Source organism: Dromiciops gliroides, chromosome 2, assembly GCF_019393635.1.
Source record: "Dromiciops gliroides isolate mDroGli1 chromosome 2, mDroGli1.pri, whole genome shotgun sequence".
Classification (NCBI taxonomy): Eukaryota; Metazoa; Chordata; class Mammalia; order Microbiotheria; family Microbiotheriidae; genus Dromiciops; species Dromiciops gliroides.
In genome coordinates, this window is record NC_057862.1 from 181,139,725 (window position 1) to 181,158,426 (window position 18,702).

At 37.6% G+C, this 18,702-nt stretch overlaps 1 protein-coding gene across 1 annotated transcript; it reads right to left on the bottom strand.

Annotated features, from left to right (window-relative positions):
- Window positions 1-580: 580 nt before the first annotated feature.
- LOC122742252 (olfactory receptor 4F6-like) lies at window positions 581-10,920 on the bottom strand. The gene is made up of 2 exons (XM_043986351.1): window positions 9,991-10,920; window positions 581-604 (listed from the first exon to the last, which is right to left on the bottom strand). The coding sequence occupies exons 1-2, from the start codon at window positions 10,906-10,908 to the stop codon at window positions 581-583; spliced, it is 942 nt and encodes a 313-aa protein (XP_043842286.1). The 5' UTR covers window positions 10,909-10,920.
- Window positions 10,921-18,702: the final 7,782 nt, after the last annotated feature.

Below are 18,702 nucleotides of genomic sequence, written 5' to 3' on the forward strand. Positions count from 1 at the left end.
CATTCATCCTAACAATTCTTACTACTGATTAAATGTCACCATAATAAGTCAAACAGCTAAATTCTTAAAACTTACACTTGATTTCATGTTTAGTAATAGAGTTTGATCACCTGATCTGTCAGGGAAAAAAATTACTTCTTCCATAAAGAAATTCATTGGTAAGAGTAGTCAAGTAGGAAAGAGCTTGGATGCTCCTACCATAGTTGAATCATGGAATTGGAAGGTTTATTGAAAATAATCTATGGAATATCACCTAGGAAATATTATAATATGCTTGATCTAGAGTATGGTGCTAGCTATATTATACAATGAATTGATGTACTTAGTGGATTTTATCTCAGGTCCTAACCATTTTTTGCTTTGTTAGTTGAATGAGATATGATACAATACAAGGTACCAATGAACACCTTTACTTGCTGACTTTATCTTCTATTATTTTCCTTTAACCCTGCACTATAGCCATACTGCTTTACTCAGTGTTTCCCAAACTTTCCTTTTCACCTCAATTCATTACTCATCATTGGATGAATGTCCTGTCCCCTATTCCCTTCTCACCTACATCCTGCCTATCTCTCAAAGACTAGCTTAATTTTTTATAAGAAACCTTCTTTGACAAGCCCTGTTGTCAGTAACTGCTCCCTCCTTTGAACTCAGGGTATTTCTAATCTGTAACACTGATTTGGTACTTAGAACTTGCTAGCCGAAGCTATTTATCTTTTCACGTCGCATATTCTGTCTTCCTAATTAGAGTGTTAACTCCTTTCAGTCAAGGTTATACATTCCTCTGAACTCCATCTCACTGACATAATTTCCCAATAAAAGTCCATGGATGGGGGCAGCTAGGTGGTGCAGTGGATAGAGCACTGGGCCTGGAGTCAGGAGGACTTGAGTTTAAATCCAGCCTCAGACACTTGACACTTACTAGCTGTGTGACCCTGGGCAAGTCACTTAACCCCAATTGTCTCACAAAAAAAAAATTTAAGGGCAGCTAGGTGGCACAGTGGATAAAGCACCAGCCCTGGATTCAGGAATACCTGAGTTCAAATCCAGGGCAAGTCACTTAACCCTCATTGCCCCACAAAAAAAAAAAAAGAAAAGAAAAGAAAAAAAAGAAAGCCCATTGATGAAATAATTTATAAATCAAATTATAGAAAGAAAAGTTGAAAAAAAGAGAAATGAAAGTAATGGGAAAATGACTACTCTCTGTTACTAGTTTTGACCTCCAGTGCTAAATAGAAAATGTCCCATCCCTCTTTCTTATGACTGACCACTCTTCAAAGACTTAAAGGGTCTTATCAAGTTTCCTCTTCTCCAAGCTAAACATATCCTTTTTTGGGGGGTGGGGGAGGCCAATAAGGGTTAAGTGACTTGCCCAGGGTCACACAGCTAGCAAGTGTCAAGTGTCTGAGGCAAGATTTGAACTCAGGTCCTCCTGAATCCGGGCCCCGTGCTTTATCCACTGCACCACCTAGCTGCCCCACATATCCATTTTCTTCAAGCATTCCTCATATGGTATCTTCTCAAATCCCTTTACTACCCTTATTTGCCTCCTTTAGATGATCTCTAGCTTATCAGGATCTATGCTAGAATGTGACACCTAAAGCTACACATGATATTCCAAATGTAGTCTGAGTAGGCTGTAACAGAAATATTATCCTCTCCTTCAGGACACTTCTCTCCCTTTAAAAAAAAAAAAAAACCAAGCTCACGTGCTTCAGTGGATGCTGCATTGTGAAATTGACTCTAATTTTTTCTTGGAAGCTTTGGGTGTAGGAGTTTTGACTTTGTTACCTATTTTCCTTGTCACCAAAAAAACTTTCAATAGTCCACATTTTTTTCTGTCTGTTCATTTTTCTAGCCTATTTCTTGACTTTTAACTCCTTCTTATAATGGGACACTGCTTCCAGGATGCACTGTCCCAAGCTTCAGGGGGTTCAAGGTGGTACAATTTAAGGAGAGGCAGGTTCCCCACTCCCCTGGCCTGTGCTCTAGACTGTAAATAGTCCCAGGCTTGCTTGTTCCTTAACCTGGAAATAGAATTCTGTTTCACTATGGTTGCTAACTTTGGGCATGCCTGCACCCCTCCCCCACCCAGGCCTGCTACTCAAGACTGCTTCCTGGTTCCAAGAACAGGCAAAACCACAGAGTTCTGCCTCAGTATCAGCAGAAACCCCTGCAATCTCCCCTCACTCAACCGCTTGACCCTCTCACCAGACTATGAGCTGATTTCCAGAAGTAGCCACTGCTGCCACTGATTCAGAGGCTCCAGAGGTCTCTTTCTCTGGTGCAGCCTGGGGCTGGATCTGTGTCACCATGACCCAGGTCTGGGCTCCACTCCCACCTTGATACATCAGACCTTTCCTGCCGACCTTCTAAGCTGTCTTTGGCTGAAAAATAATCTCACTGTGTCCTTTTGCGGGTTCTGCTGCTCCAGGAATTCTCTTATGGCATTATTTGGAGGTTTGGAGTGTGATCACGTGGGGAACTCCAAGAGGTTACTGCCTTTCCTCTGCCATCTTAGCTCTTCCCCCTCGTGAAATTAACTCTTACTGAGTTTATCATTCACTGGGACATTTTTTTTCACAGGAATTCATATATTACCTCACCATTACAATTCTGTAAAAATGCAGTTGATTATCGACCCCAAATGTAAGAATTTCATCCTCATTAAAGTGTATTTTATTATTAAACTTAGATCATCATTTTAGCCTATTGAAATCCTTTATAGATACCATCTCTGTCATTGAATGTTTTAGTCATCCCTGGTTTTATATAATCTTTTATTTCCCAGGATTTGTCAATGAAAAGATCCTTAGGCTTGGAATTACAAGACCTGGGCATGAATTCTGCCATTTTCCAATACCTTGGCAAAGACTAAGGAAAAAACAATAATTTTGTAGGATCTTTTCTTCATTATTATATCCTCCTTTCAAAATTCACATTTCTCAACTATTCCTGAACCATAGGTCCAAAGCTTAGGTCTCACAATTCCTATTTTCACTTTGTATTTTTCATCTCATACTTTTTCTTTCTTTTTTTTTTTTTTGTGAGGCAATTGGGGTTAAGTGACTTGCCCAGGGTCACACAGCTAGTAAGTGTTAAGCGTCCGAGGCCAGATTTGAACTCAGGTACTCCTGACTCCAGGGCCAGTGCTCTATCCACTGCACCACCTAGCTGCCCCCATCTCATACTTTTTCAATGACAGATGCTCCTCTTTGTAAATCCACCTATGGCTTTCTCTATGCATACAATAGTGTTTTAGCATTTTGACAAAATTGAACTATAATTTAGACATTAAGTACTTACTAACATATTGATGCAGTTAGTTATTCTGTTTCTGAAATTACCCAATATTTCTATAACTCTGTTCAAGCTGGTTCACTCAAATCAATGCACTGTTGTGTGTGGCTATTTTTTTCTAGGTGCTCTCCCTTGGAATTTCCCCTTCCCTATGTATTATAGGACAAAACTTACTTGTCACATAATATTGTGATAAAAAATTATATTTAAAAAGTTGCCAATGACTCATTTGAAGCAATAATTAATAAAAAGAATTTTGTAAGACCAAACAAAATATAAAGAGCATTATAGGATATAAGATGGATAATTTTTATTTTATTAAAGTAAAAAGGTTTTGTACAAACAAAACCAACATAGCCAAAATTAGAACAAATTGGAAAACTTGGTGGGGGGAGGTTTACAGTAAGTTTCTGTGACAAAAACTTCATATCTCAAACGTATAGAAAAGTGAGTGAGTCGAATTTATAAGAACATGAGTCATTCCCCAATTGAAAATGGTCAAAGAATATGAATAGTTTGCCGTAGAAAAAATGAAAACCGTCTATAGTCAATGAAAAATGTACTAAATTATTACTGATTAGGGAAATGCAAATTAAAACAACTCTTAGGTACCACTTCACAACTATCAGATTGGCTAATATGACAGAAAAGGAAAATAACAAATGTTGTAAAAGATATGGGAAAATTGGGATACTAAAGCACTGTTAGCAAAGTTGTGAACTGACTCAGCCATTTCGGAGAACAATTTTGAACTATGCTCAAAGGAGTATAAAACTGTGTCTACCCTTTGACCCAGCAATACCACTACTAGGTCTGTATCTCAAAGAGATCAATCAAACAGAAAGGAACCTATAAGTACAAAAATATTTATAGCAGCTCTTAGTGTCGGCAAAGAATTTGAAATTGAGGGGACGCCCATCAATTGTGAAATGGCTGAACAAGTTGTGGTATACAATTGTCTGAGAATACTATTGTGCTATAAACTGGATGGGTTTAGGAAAACCTGGGGAAACTTACACGAACTGATACAAAATGAAGTGAACAGAACCAGGAGAACATTGTACATAGTAATAGGATTATTATATAATGATCAACTGTGAATGATGTAGCTATTCTGATCAATACAATAATCCAATACAATCCTGAAGGAATCTGAATGAAGATAAAAACATTATTTTTACTTTCTTAATTTTTCATGGGTTTGGGGGGGTTGTATTTTATTTTGCAACATGGCTAACATGAAAATATGTTTTCCATTTATATATATATATACATATACATATGTATATATACATATATATATATACATATATATATATATATATATATATATATATATATATATATATATATATATATATATATATATATATATATATATATATATATATATATATATATAGTCTCTATCAAATTCCTTGCCTTCTCAAGGAGGGGAGAAAGGGGAAGAAAGGAGATAATTTGGAACTCAAAATTTTTAAAAATAAATGTTTTTCTAATTTACATGTAATTGAGAAAAAATAAAGTAAGAAAGAAGAAAAAAGAATTGTGGAAGTCACCTGGAGTTTGTTTTAAGGAAATTTGAAACAAATTATATCTATGAACTTAGTAATTTTAAGGAAGGCAGAGGAAACCAGAAAGTAATAAGGTAAATAGAAAAAGCATTAACTCTAAAATCAGAGGATTTATGTTCAGATCTCTCTGATGCTGGTTTCTTGTGTGAATTTGGTCAGAATAACAGAAGAGAAAGTCATCAAGTATATGGGGTTCAAATCCAGCCTCTGATATTTTTTATCTGTATGAAATTGAGTAAATCACTTTATTTTCATAGTTCTCAGACTTTTTGTCTATAAATATAAGGGACTGGACTAAATTACCACTAAGGTCCCTTTCAACTCTAGATATATGAGTTTAATTATGTAACTCATATGAACTAGTGTTTGCTGAACTAGAATATGATTGCTCCAGAAATACAATAGTGGGTTATAGCTGCAACATTTTTGTCATCCCTCCAAATGATAAGAATAAAGGAGAGGAAGTAAAACAAAATCTCAATGCAAGTATGTCACCGCAAAAGAGAGAGAGAGAGAGAGAAAGAGAGAGAGAATTTTGAATACCATCTATCACCAACAAAGTTCAAATACAACAAAAAAAATTTTTTTTAAACCCCACTCCCACAGAAACCAAGAGAAACATTAATTTTTTTTTTTACAGGGCAATGGGGTTAAGTGACTTGCCCAGGGTCACACAGCTAGTAAGTGTTAAGTGTCTGAGGCCGGATTTGAACTCAGGAACTCCTGAATCCAGGGCCGGTGCTTTATCCACTGTGCCACCTAGCCGCCCCGAGAAACATTAAATTTAAAAAAAAAAAAACCACAGGAGTTATATGAAGGAAGCATGGTGTTCAGAGAGAAAAAGGAGCAGGATTTTTACAAGGAATAGAGAAGAAAGGTATACCCCAACCCACAAAGGGGTGTGGCCCTCTCTTTTGTGTTTCTCTGGGCCATGATTCATTTCCCAGTCCCCAAGCTGTTCTATGGCTGGTCTCTTTGATTCATTAGCCATGGCACTGACTCTACTGCCCTTCATTCAATCCCAATATAAAATGTTTGTATACCTCTTTCCAAAATCTCTGCCGCTTAAAATGAAGTTCCCTCCCCAGTATCTGATTATCCAGAGTCTTCTGCCTCCCCGAATATGAATAACTTTTAAACATTTGCAAAGATTTATACTGTTATTATACCATATTTGAATAGTGATGGGGAACAAATAAATTAATTCTTTAGGGCAATTTAAATCCAACTGCAAAAAATTTTACTTGCCACAGAGAAGTCTTCTGGACTTGAAGTGACAGGCAGATTGCCCACACAACTCCTCAAGTGTGCCCTGAATATACTGTAGACCTGCCTCAGACCCCTCAATTTCTCCCAGAGTAATTTAAAGTCTGATTGGGGTCGGAGGTGCCAGGCATGGCAAGGAAAGAAGATTAAGCTGATTTAATTTAAGGTTGTTCAAAGGTTCTGTTGTTGCATATGAGCCCTGGTCTGGTTTAAGAGTTCCTAGAAATATAACTCAAATCCATCCCTACCCTTGAATAGTAACTAAAGAGCAGAATCAACCCACAAGCTGTATGATCAACCAAATCATCTAGTACAGTCCAGTTATTAGAAAGGAGATTTAAAAGAGTATAGGTCACAAATAATTGCACAGGTCTATCTTGCTCCTTACCCACATGGTACTGACAGCCTCTGAACCTTTCCAGAGGCAAGGAATACATTCTAGATACCCTAAAAGTTATCCGGGCAACGAAAGTTCTACAGTGATCTTCAATTACTAAAATGTGACATGGAATTTCTTGCAATCTCCAATCTTCATTTTTTTAATTTTTTTATTGTTCTTTCAAAGATTCTTCTAATCCCTAGGAGAATGAAAATACATAGTAGCAGCTTTCCATAACACTGTCTTTAGTTTTATCTTTCCCACCTACATGTCTGGAGGAAGAACAATAGCTTCACAGATTTGTAATGCATTATTAGAGAAACGAATAGAGTCTATACTACTAGACATTTGGAAGTGCTTAAAAGGCTTAAATACTGCTCTCACCCTAACATCAAGGGTCAGCTGCCAATTGATACAGTTGGTGCAAGTCCCTGATATGGCCATCATTGGGATTGTCTCTCTGAGACACTTGTGTTTTCCCAGAACTGCAAAAGTAAGCTTTGAAAGTCTGTTCCCAATGAGAACCATATTCACATATAATAAAAAGCCTCAAAATACCAGTTTTGTGATAGAAAAGAAGCAAAAGGAAATTGGGAGTTCATAGATTAAGGAATGGCTGAGAAAACTGTAATATATGAGTGTAATGGAATGGTATTGGTTCATAAAAAAAGAATAAATATGAAGAATTCAGAGAAACAAACATTTGGATGAACTAGTACCCAGTGAATTGAGCAAAATCAGGACAATATATAGAATGACTACAACAATGTAAATGAAAAGAACACTAACATGAAAGTCAACATTGATTAATTATAAAAACTAGACTCAGTCACAAGGAAGAGACAAAGAAATAAACCTGTTACCTTTTGGTTGGTTAGGTGTGGGGGATTCTGGTACAGGATTTCATATACATTATTACATGTTGTCACTGTGAGTTGGTTTTAATAATTGGGGGAAGAGCATTGAAGTGTGGTATATACAGAAATGACTGATATGAAAATAAAATATATTAATAGAAAATTACTATAAAGAAGAAGGTTTTGTGTAGTGACTAAGGGAAGGGTATAGAAAATCAACATGGAGAGAAAGGAGGGCAGATAAATAAGTGATACATAGAAGAAAAAACACTGGACTAAGAATTAGGAAATGTATTCTAGTTGTTGCACAGTCACTAACTCATGCCACCTTGATTTATGGATGAACAAATCAGAAGACTTCTGTTGAAATTCTAGCTTTTCCACTTAGCTTTGCTTTGTGACATCATCACATCACTTAACATTTCTGGGTGTCAGTTTCCTCACCCGTGCAACTTTCCATTGTATTTTCTCTTCTTATCCATCCTGCCAGTATGGCTACCCAAAAATCTATAGATCAATATTTCAAAAGGTTTCTTATATAAACCAGAACACTCTTTGAAACTCATCTCCCATTATCTTCTGTAACTAAGGACTTTTGAAAATCCCATTTGTTGGTGAGATAAAGGGCAGATCAGGTTTCTCCCTTCCCAGCATTTTCCTGGATTTCTCTTGATTCAGCCCATATCTTAAACTGAATCCCAAACATACCCCTCCTCTTATTCCCTTCCCAAAAGCTCCATTGGTATAGGAGTTAAAAAAAGCTCCATTGGTATAGGAGTTAAAAGTCACGTTTGAGAATAAGCCAGGCAGAAGCACTTACTCTATTTCTCTTTTATGTTCAATAAACTATTTGGCCGTAGTATATTGATTGACTGGGCTCTATGAATTTGGTGTTTGTGTGGACTAACAGGAAAAAAAAATCCATTTGTTAAAGTAATGGATTTTTTCTACTGCTGTAATTATTCTGGCAGCATACCTCAATCAAAATTCAAAATGCAGGGCTACCACAAGGCATTCCTGGCAATTAATTATGTGCAATCAGTGCTCTCTGGTGGCCCAGTAGGATACTGCAGCTTCTAAAGCTTTTTTTTTAGGCCAAAGGTATCTAAAGACCACTTAACTAGCGACTTCAATTCATTGCCACCTTGTGAACAAATCAGGGACTGCATTCCATCTTGGATAATTAATAACACATCAGGAAACATTGCTTTTCTGTAGGATTAAGGAAGGCAGGACATAAGCCAAAGTGTGTTGCTTGTACTACTATGTTTTCCCAGTATCACATGGGGTACCCAAGTGGCACATGTAACATATACTTGTATCACAAAAGGAACTTGGGAAGTAAATATCGCTCATGCCAAAGTCCTTATGTGTTCCTATCAATTGAAAAGTTGGTAATACCTATAACAGCAACCTAAAATTACAGTGCTATCTAGTGTGCTCTTCATGGAAACTAGCCTGACCCTGTGTTTTACTGAAACTTGCAAACATTGGCCAAAAACAAGGAAAGGAAAAAACACACACACAAGCATTTACTAAGTACCTACTATGTGCCAGGCATTGTGCTAAGTAATTTAAAGATATTATTTCATTTGATCCTCACAACAACACTGGTAGGTAGGTGCTATTCTTGTCCCCATTTTATTGTTGAAGAAACTAAGGCAGATAGAGGTTAAGTGACTTGGTCACACAGCTAGTAAGTATCTGAGAATCTGAATTCAGATCTCCCTGACTCTAGACCCAGTGCTCCATCCACTAGACCATAAAGTCAGTTCCACTTCCTAGAGTACAACACACTGTTCTATGGGCCTCTTATCTGAATAGATCACCACTGATGATGGTTTCTATTCTTTGGAATAGATGTTTCTTTCTAAGGCAGGCATACTAAGTAAGAACCAATAATTAAATTAGGGATGCAAGTCATTGAATAGTGAGTTGTAGCCACATTTAGAGTAAAGAAGTTGCAGGAAAATGTAATACCCTAAGATCAGTATCAAAAACCTTGATACTGCATACCTATAAAATAGCCCCCACATGCTGACAAAGAATGGAAAGAAAGCACAAGTTTGACACAAGGGCTTAAGTATCACTGATTCTCTATGCCTATTCAAACAATTTAATCACTTTTATAATGAAAAAACTAAGGTACTTTTTTGCCATTTTATTCTATCTTAACTCTATTATATATTATGCTTATTACATAAACATAAAATTTCTGTTTTTATAAACCATATACATGGAATTTCAATGAAAATAATTAGCATTTTATAAAGAAGCTTATTACAAAATTTATGTATCTAAGTAAAGTCTGGTCAAAATATGGCACTGGAATAGTCATGTGACAGTTGAATGTGTTATCTCCTAAAACAATCCAGAGTGATATCTGCAGTCCTTATCAATAAAGAGATGTCCTTCTATCTCAGTGATAGGCAAAATCAACTTATCTCTCACATCTAGATAAACTGCTAAGAGTTCCTCATACCATAGTATCTTCCAACTTGCACAAAAGTGTGTTGAAAGTTAGATGCACATATCACAATGTGATCATGCTAGGCCTAAAGTATCTCTCAAGCTTGATCCATAAAATATATCACAAGGTCTCCCTAGAACTCACAATCTGACTGCTTAGTCTTCTCATTGCCATCTTCATATCCTTATTCCTTAATGTATAGATAGCAGGATTCAAGACAGGGGTGACCACAAAGTCAACAATAGCAAAAAATTTATCAAGTGACAATGTAGGAAATGGCCACACATAAAGAAACATGCATGGACCAAAAAACAAAACCACCACCATGATGTGAGCTGACAAAGTAAAGAAGGCTTTGGATAAATCACCTGCAGAATGTTGTCGAACAGAAATCAAGATGAAAATGTAGGATATCATCAATAAGAGAAAAGTCCCAATGGAGATAAATCCACTGTTGGCTGTGACCACAAACTCCAGACTATAGGTGTCTATACAGGCAAGTTTTATGACCCGAGGAAAGTCACAATAAAAGCTTTCCACATTGTTTGGGCCACAGAAGGGCAAGTTGATAACAAAAACAAACTGAGAGAAAGCATGGATCATCCCAACTATCCAGGCAGTCACTACAAAGCAAAGGCACATTTTGGGACTCATAATTGTCAAATAGTGGAGAGGCTTACAGATTGCTATGTATCTGTCATAGGCCATGGCTATGAGCAGGACCATCTCAGTTCCTCCCATGACATGGATAAAGAACATCTGCGTCATGCAACCTGGGAAGGAGATGAGTATATTACATTCACTGAAAAGGTCCACAATCATCCTTGGTACTGTGGTAGCAGACAGACCTAAGTCAATGAGGGAGAGATTGGCCAGCAGGAAATACATGGGGGAGTGCAGGTGAGGGTCAAAAATCACAGTGAATACAATGAAGATATTTCCTAGCATAATTCCCATAAAAAATAAAGAGAAGAACAAAAAGAGTAGAACCTTCATCTCCCAAGAAGAAGAGAGACCCAGAAGCACAAACTCAGTTACCACAGAGTCATTTGCTCCATCCATTGATTCAGTTAGTTTTAAAGTTGCTGAAATAACCTAAGGGTAGAGAACAAGAAAGGAATTAAAATTGTGAGAATGAAAAGTGGATATTATATTTGTCTTACTAGCAACTTCAATAGGCTACAGGTGAGAGGTTTTGGAGAGACAAGAAACTAGAAGGGTAACAAAAGTAGGTCAGCAAAGGAAAGCTTAAAAAAGTAGAAGGGGAGGAGGAGAAAGAAGATGAAGGAGGAGGAGGAGGAGGAGAAGAAGAAGAAGAAGAAGAAGAAGAAGAAGAAGAAGAAGAAGAAGAAGACATAGTTATACAACAGAGGAAACAGAAGCATGAAGCAAATACACTTACTTCCCATTATAGTCTCAATAGATTCCATCCTATTACTAATAATAGAATTTCCATAGCTTTCCCAATATATTTGCAGATACTCTCTCATCAAATTCACGCTCAGACCATGTTTAAGCCTAAGTTTTCCAACACTTGAGTTGACTTGTACAAGTTTTTAGAGTTGCATGACTAGATCTGTCATAATCTTTCATAGACCTATAGATCATGGAAAAAGGGCCTTGAAGAATAAATACATTTAGAATACGTCAAATTAACATTGGTACCCATGAAGTGGCTTTACACTTAATCAGAAGAGGATGACACAGGAGGGATAGGACTTTAATACACCTACATCCTCTGGTGAATGTTATATATACACCACTACCCTCTGCCAGTTTATGGGGAAGTTGGCCAAACAGGAACCTCTTTTTCTCATAGGTCATTGTGTCTCTAACAATTTGGGCACCACCCCCAACCCAGACCAAGAAGAAAGAGTAGAAGTGGGGTTGGGTAACTTCCAGTCTTTAAATGGGCATAAAACATTTACCTGTCCCTGAGTGCTTGGCTTCAGAATGGACATCCTTTCAAATAGTAGTAGGTAGTAGGCAAAGGGAGGAAGATATTGGGCCAGGACTAGATGACTCCTAGAACAAGAGCATCCCAGAACAATAGTATAGGGCGGGATGGAGCATCCCATAGCCTAATGAGCCAACATAAACTACTACCAAGAAAATATTTTACTGCTTTCTGACACCCTTTCCCCATACAAAATAAAGTTAAGATGACTTGGGCATGTATCTGCTCTTCCTGAGATAAATTGTAGGTAAACCTCTGATTTATCATTTTACATGGAGTATTCCCATAGCAAAACATGAGCTACTTGAATATGGGGGCTGTTAAAATAGGTTTTGTCATTATACTCTCTAATATTCAGGATGAATAAATGTTCATTGGATTGAATTGGAGGCTCAAAGATGATCTTCACATTCCACTCTACCTTTTGTACTTGTTCCCTAGTTCTCTGTTTCCCCACTTCTCACCACTATACCTCAAATTAAAGGAGCTGTTTCTACCCTTTGCTCCATGTGTAACAATTCCTGGTTATGATTCTGTTCTCCCACTATCCTTTCTTTATCTACACTAGTGTAATGTCATTTAATAATCACATAGAAATGGGGAAAGGATGAGGATGCTTTCATTGTGAAAGGACAATTAGCATGGGAGGCAGAATAGCATATCAGAAGGAGCATTAGAATAAGATAGGAAAATGTTTCTAATCACAACTTTGAATTTTTGCACTAAGGGACCTAGAAAAAGACATTTCTCTTGTTTTTGTTGTCATCCTCAAAATGAGAAGAGATAATCTTTCCCTAGTTTAGAGCTAGCAACTTCTTCCCTTTTGACCTACAACATGGCTTGTTTTCTATACAGCCTATCCAAGGAGTGACTGTATGTAGCGATAACCAAATGAAGTGATGGTAGAACTGATTATCTCTAAATTAAATTCAATTCTGACATTCTATGATTCCTAATAATCTTCCTCTGAAACTTTCCTCTATGCTTCCCAACAACCAGATTTTTGCAAGGGACTGAATTCTCACATCAAATCAGGCTAAATTCCTAGCTTAATGTAGGCAGTGTTTGAGATCTCAGAGCAGTATCTGTGTCCTCCTGGGATCAGCATCAGTTTCTTTGACTTTGGAAAATTAAAATTAGAGCCAAGAACTAATAATGCCAACAAATTGTCTTTATTTGCCGCAAAGAAGCACTGCACCATTTTGTCAAATAAGGTCATAAGGCTGTTATTTGAAAAAGTCAAGTAATACTGAGTGTTAAAGTTGTGTATGTAAAAGTGAGAGTAATGGAAAGTGGCAGAAAAGTCTTAATAAATAATATGCAGAGGGAAATCTGATATTTGTCCATGAGCTCAAGGATGTATAAACCAGTTCTGATAGATATTGGAGTCTATTCAGGGTGAAATAATTGGAAGATCCTAAACAGATTGAGGAGACCTTGACTGAAATCCTAATGCCAGTACTTACTAGGAGGTTTTCCTAATCTCATTTAAAGGAAAAGGAGTCCCTTCTTCTTACTCAGAAAAAATATTGTGAAATTTGTGAAGCTCCCAGGAGTTCTCCAGATGCCCAGATCCCCAGCAGAGTGGGTTCCTTCCCTATTGGAAATTTTTGGCTCCACCACCAGAGGGCCTGGGGGAGTCACTTTGTGAAACCTGAAATGCAGGTACATATTTGAACAGAACAAAAGGTGAAAAACAGAATCATAACATTTGGTAGAGTTGAAATAAAACAGTCTAATGCCTTGGTTTTGTAGAGGAGAAAACTGAAACCCAAATATGACAGCTAATTTGATCATAATCAAAAGCAAATTAACCATCCACAGGCTAGAATCCAGGTTCTGGATTTTCATTCCAATGTTCTTTGACTAAACCATACTTCCTATCTTTTCAATCTAATACCCACAAGAAAATGAACTTAAGGAAGAACTATCCTCTTACCCTGGAAAACAATCCTTGCCTTGGTGGTCTAACCTTATTGAGAAGGGTTCAGAATTCCCTGGAATGAAAACTAAGCCAAAAATAAACAGGTCTTCTATAATATCCCTCATGAAATATTGTTCCATTTATTTTATCTTCAAAGGATCATAGATTAAGAACTGTACAACCTCCTCATTTTACAAATAATAAACTGAGGCACTAAGTTTTTGTCCAAAGTCACACATCTAGGGGCAGCTAGGTGGTGAAGTGGATAGAGCACCGGCCCTGGAGTCAGGAGTACCTGAGTTCAAATCCGGCCTCAGACACTTGACACTTACTAGCTGTGTGACCCTGGGAAAGTCACTTAACCCCAATTGCCTCACCAAAAAAAAAACAAAGTCACACATCTATCAAATATCTGATTTAAAATTTGAACCCAGGTCTTCCAAACTTTCAGTCCAGTGCCCTATCCACTATACCATCTCCTCTCAAAAGCACACTGCCTTGCACTTATCATCATCTTTACTATTGTTATTTACATTCACATAAGCACTTCCTCCAGAACTGTATGTAATAAGTACTGCAAGTATTATTGCTTCCATTTTAGAGATAATAAACTGATGCTGAGAAAGGTTGTGATTTCTTTTATTATCTCCACTTCTGCCTCTCTCATATAGCCTAAACTTAATAGCCTAAACACAACTTGAGAAAGGTTTTCTTCTCATGATTTAAGTATCAAATACTCTATATAGAGAAATAGGGCATGGGTTTGGAACCTACTTACTCCTTGGTGTTTGGAAAGTCATTTAATCTCTTGGAGCCTCAATTTTCCTCATCTGGAAAATGAGAAGACTGAATTAGGTGGCGTTTGAGCTCCCTTTCCGCTTTAAATCTGTGATCATTAGATCATATCTACTTAACTATCCCCTAACCATTCAGCCTCAAGAAATATAATTCAGAATGGCTATAAAGCAGTTTGAAACTCATCAAGTTAATGATGCCCTTTGCCAGTTTGGAGCTGAAGATTCTCTTCCCTTTTCACCTACACCAGGGCTTGATTCTAGACAGTCTATCCAAAGATTCAATGGGTATAGCGATAATCAAGCATCAGACCTGGACTGTTTGATTCCCAGAGGAAAACTTGAAAACAAGAGTGATAAAGGAGATAGGAGAGAAAAGAACACACCAATTCACCAAAGATGAAAGTTTTAAGTAAACTAATTACATCACAACACCAAGTAGTGATTGAATGTGTGTGATATAGAATAAAAGGAAAGAATGCAATTTAGAGGACAAGTAAAATGAGAGAGAGAGATATAGAAAGACAAAAAAAGGAATTGGGGAAGGGGAGATGGGGAGGAGAGATAACAGTAATGTAGAGCAAGAATAGACCATAAAAATATCTCTCTCATCTACCTGTTCTGTTACAGGACTTGAGGTAAAAGCATCTTCACAATTTGTAAAAACTCAGGGACCTTAACCTTCCCCTTGCATTGGGAAAACTTCCAAAGGAAAAAAAAAGCGTCATATAAGTATCTTCCTCAGTAGGAATGAAGTTATTTAATTGCTCTGGATGTTAGTGACCCATTGATGTTGCTGAAATCTCTGTTCCCCAGCCCATGGTTGACTTCCCCTGGTAATCATGTTTTTTGAGTCATACTGGTTTTCCCCAGCGGAAAAACATTGGGAAGGTTGCCTGGTGATGAAACAAAGGGAACGAGATAAGATGAAAAGAAGTGCCTTATGCCCCTTAAATTATCAAGTAGTTGACGTGAACTGGCCCCATAGGGTGAATAATTTTCTGGAGTGTTGTGTGGCATCATTGAGTTGGGAGAGGGAGAAAATCATCACAGAGTGAGCAGATATATCTTCCCCGAGGAAGCAAGCAGATAATGGAAAGGAAAAAATTCCAGGACCATATTTTAATTGTCATGGTTTTAATATACAGGAAAAAAAATAGAGACCAGTAATCTCTCCTTCTTTGAGTCTATGGCTGGAATCACCTCTCTCAAAGTGATGTTTAGTAGAAATAGGACATTCTCTCGACTCCCAGATAGTAGAGAAGGAAGAGGACTATACTTAAAATCAGAAAACATGGGTACAAGCCATGCCCCTGTCACTTACAACCTGTTTGACCTGGAAAGGGTGTATTAACCTCTCTGTCAGTGAATCAAAAGCACTCACTATGTGCCAAGAACTAAGCTAAGTGCTAGGAATACAAATAGAAAGCAAAGCAGACCCTGCCCTTAAGGCGCCTACATTCTAATGGAAGAAGACAACACATTAAAGAAAACCGAAAAGGGGGTTGGGGGCAGGGAATCATGGACAAAGGAACCTAGGCAGAAACATGGTAAAGAGTCCAGAATACAGGCTGGAGAGAAATGAGACAAGACTGCCCAGATAATTCTCCTTAAATGGAGAAGGCATCCAATAAGAAGGATTTTTTCCAATGTGGGTTTTCACCTGTAAAATGAGGTAGCTGGGGGGGGGGGGCAGCTAGGTGGCACAGTGGATAAAGCACCGGCCCTAGATTCAGGAGAACCTGAGTTTAAATGTGACCTAAGACACTAGACACTAGCTGTGTGACCCTGGTCAAGTCATTTAACCCTCATTGTCTCACCAAAAAAAAAAAAAAAATGAGGTAGCTAGAGTAGATGTCATCTAGCTCTTATATATGATTCTGGGATACTGATAACTTAGGGTCTGTATTCTTCCCATTGTGGATAATGAAAAAGCAAAAGTATGATTTGGCAATTGGGTCTATTGCAAGCACTAGACTAAATAGGGATTTTGGTAGCAGGAGCCCTTAGATAATTGTCTACAGAAATTAATAGATCTTAAGGAGGAAGATGACCTAAAGATTTCCAAAGCCTAAAGAGTTATCTGTGACTATCATTTGATTAAGGATAAGTCTGAAACCTAGAAAGACGGATCTGCATATAATCTAGCTGACTGAAACAGAGCACCATGGAAGCCTCTCACAACACATGAAAATATTCATAGAGAATTCTATTTACTGCTTGAGGTTGAGGTGAGAAAATGTAAAGATCATTTTTTGTTGTTCAGTCATTTCAGTCATGTCCAACTCTTTGTGATCCCATTTGGGGTTTTCTTGGCCAAAAAAAAAAAATGGAGTAGTTTGCTATTTCCTACCCCAGTCTTTACTGATAAGGAAACTGAGGTAAATAGGGTTAAGTGATTTGCCCAGGGTCACACAACTAGTAAGGGTCTGAGGCCAGATTTGAACTCAGGAAGATGACTCTTCCTGATTCAAGGCCTTGCACTCTATCCACTGCACCACTTAGCTGCCCCTAAATATCATAGTTAAAGGACTCAAATTTGTCCTACCAGAGAAAGAATTCACCTCCTCAACTTCTTACTCCCTGTACTAATTCTTCCCTTCTTTTGACTATCTAAGCATCTGTCTTCTACTAATGACTTCTGCTACCAAAAACTTAATATAAAATGTCTAATGCTTGCAATAAACCCCAATTGTCAAACCATACTTTTGCTTTTTCATTAGTCACAACGAGAAGAAAGCAGACCCTACACTACCAGGTATTCCAGAATTATTGATATGAACTAGATGCATCTACTCCAACTATCTCATTTTATAGGTGAGAACCCACAATAGAAATACCTTTTAATTGGATAGCTTCTCCTAGAATCAATTGACATCACCAGGATACCATTAAAGTATATAAGATGCCCAATAGTTATCATTCCCTCTTGCCAGATGACCAGTCTATATTTTTGGTTTATACATTATTTTAATGTGCCATTTCACATGGACATCCTGGCCATATATATTTCTATATTTGTGTTTTTCCACCTTTGTTCCAAACACATGTCCACTCTTCCCACTAATGCAGGGTATATTTGATGGAGAGAGCACCCAAAATTTGTGGGAGAAATGTTTTGTTACTATTTTTCTTACTATGCCATTTCATTAGATTCTCTGTTTTTAATTAATTGTGTCCTCTGGCTAAACCCATGAGAAGAAATTCCAGGGGATGTTTCAGGGAATGAAGACCAAGAGAGTATCTTGAAGTTCACGTAGATGTCTTGTGGGTAGATACCTGACCAGCCACTGAGATCAGTCGTTCAGTCAATAATTCTTTATTAAGCATCTGCTATGTGCCAACCACTGGGGATACAAAAAAAAAAGGCAAAAGACAGTTCATGCTCTCAAGGAGCTTAGATTCTAATAGGGGAAGCAATATGCAACCAACTACAGAAAATTACAGAAATTACAATTACAGAAAATCAACACAGGAAAGGCCCTAGAATTAAGGGGATACAAGAAAGGCTTTTCATAGAAAATAAAAATTTAGCTGGGACTTGAAAGTCAGAGAAACCAGGGAAACCAGGAGGCAGTGATGAGGAAGGGGATTATTCCAGGCATGGGGAAATACCTGGAGTCTGGAAATGAAGTATCTTCTTTGAGAAACAAGAATGAAGCCATTGACACTAAATCAAAGAACATGGGAGAGAGGAATGGGAAGAAAAGCTTATAAAGAGTGTGGACTGACCAAAAAAATGGTTTTATATTAGATTTTAGAGGTAATAGAATACCATTGGAGTATATTGAACATGAAGGTGACATGGTCAGATCTGCATTTTAGGAAAATTAATCTGATTAATTTGACAGCTGAGTGGAGGGTAGATGGAGGTGGGGAGAGATTTGGGGAGATCAACTAGAAAAATACGGCAATAGTCTAGTTGTGAATTGATGAGAGCCTGCACCAGGATAGTAGCAGTGTCAAAGGAGAGAAGGGGTCATATATATAGGAGATCTTACAAAGATAAAATTGACAGGACTTGGCAAAAAATTGAATATGGGGAGAGAAGACAGTGAGGAATTAAAGATGACACCCAGCCTGTGGGCCTTGGTGACAGAGAGTATGGTGGTGTCCTACATAGTAATAAAGAAGCTCAAAGGGGTCAGGTGCTCTTAGACACTACAATATTCTGGGCACAA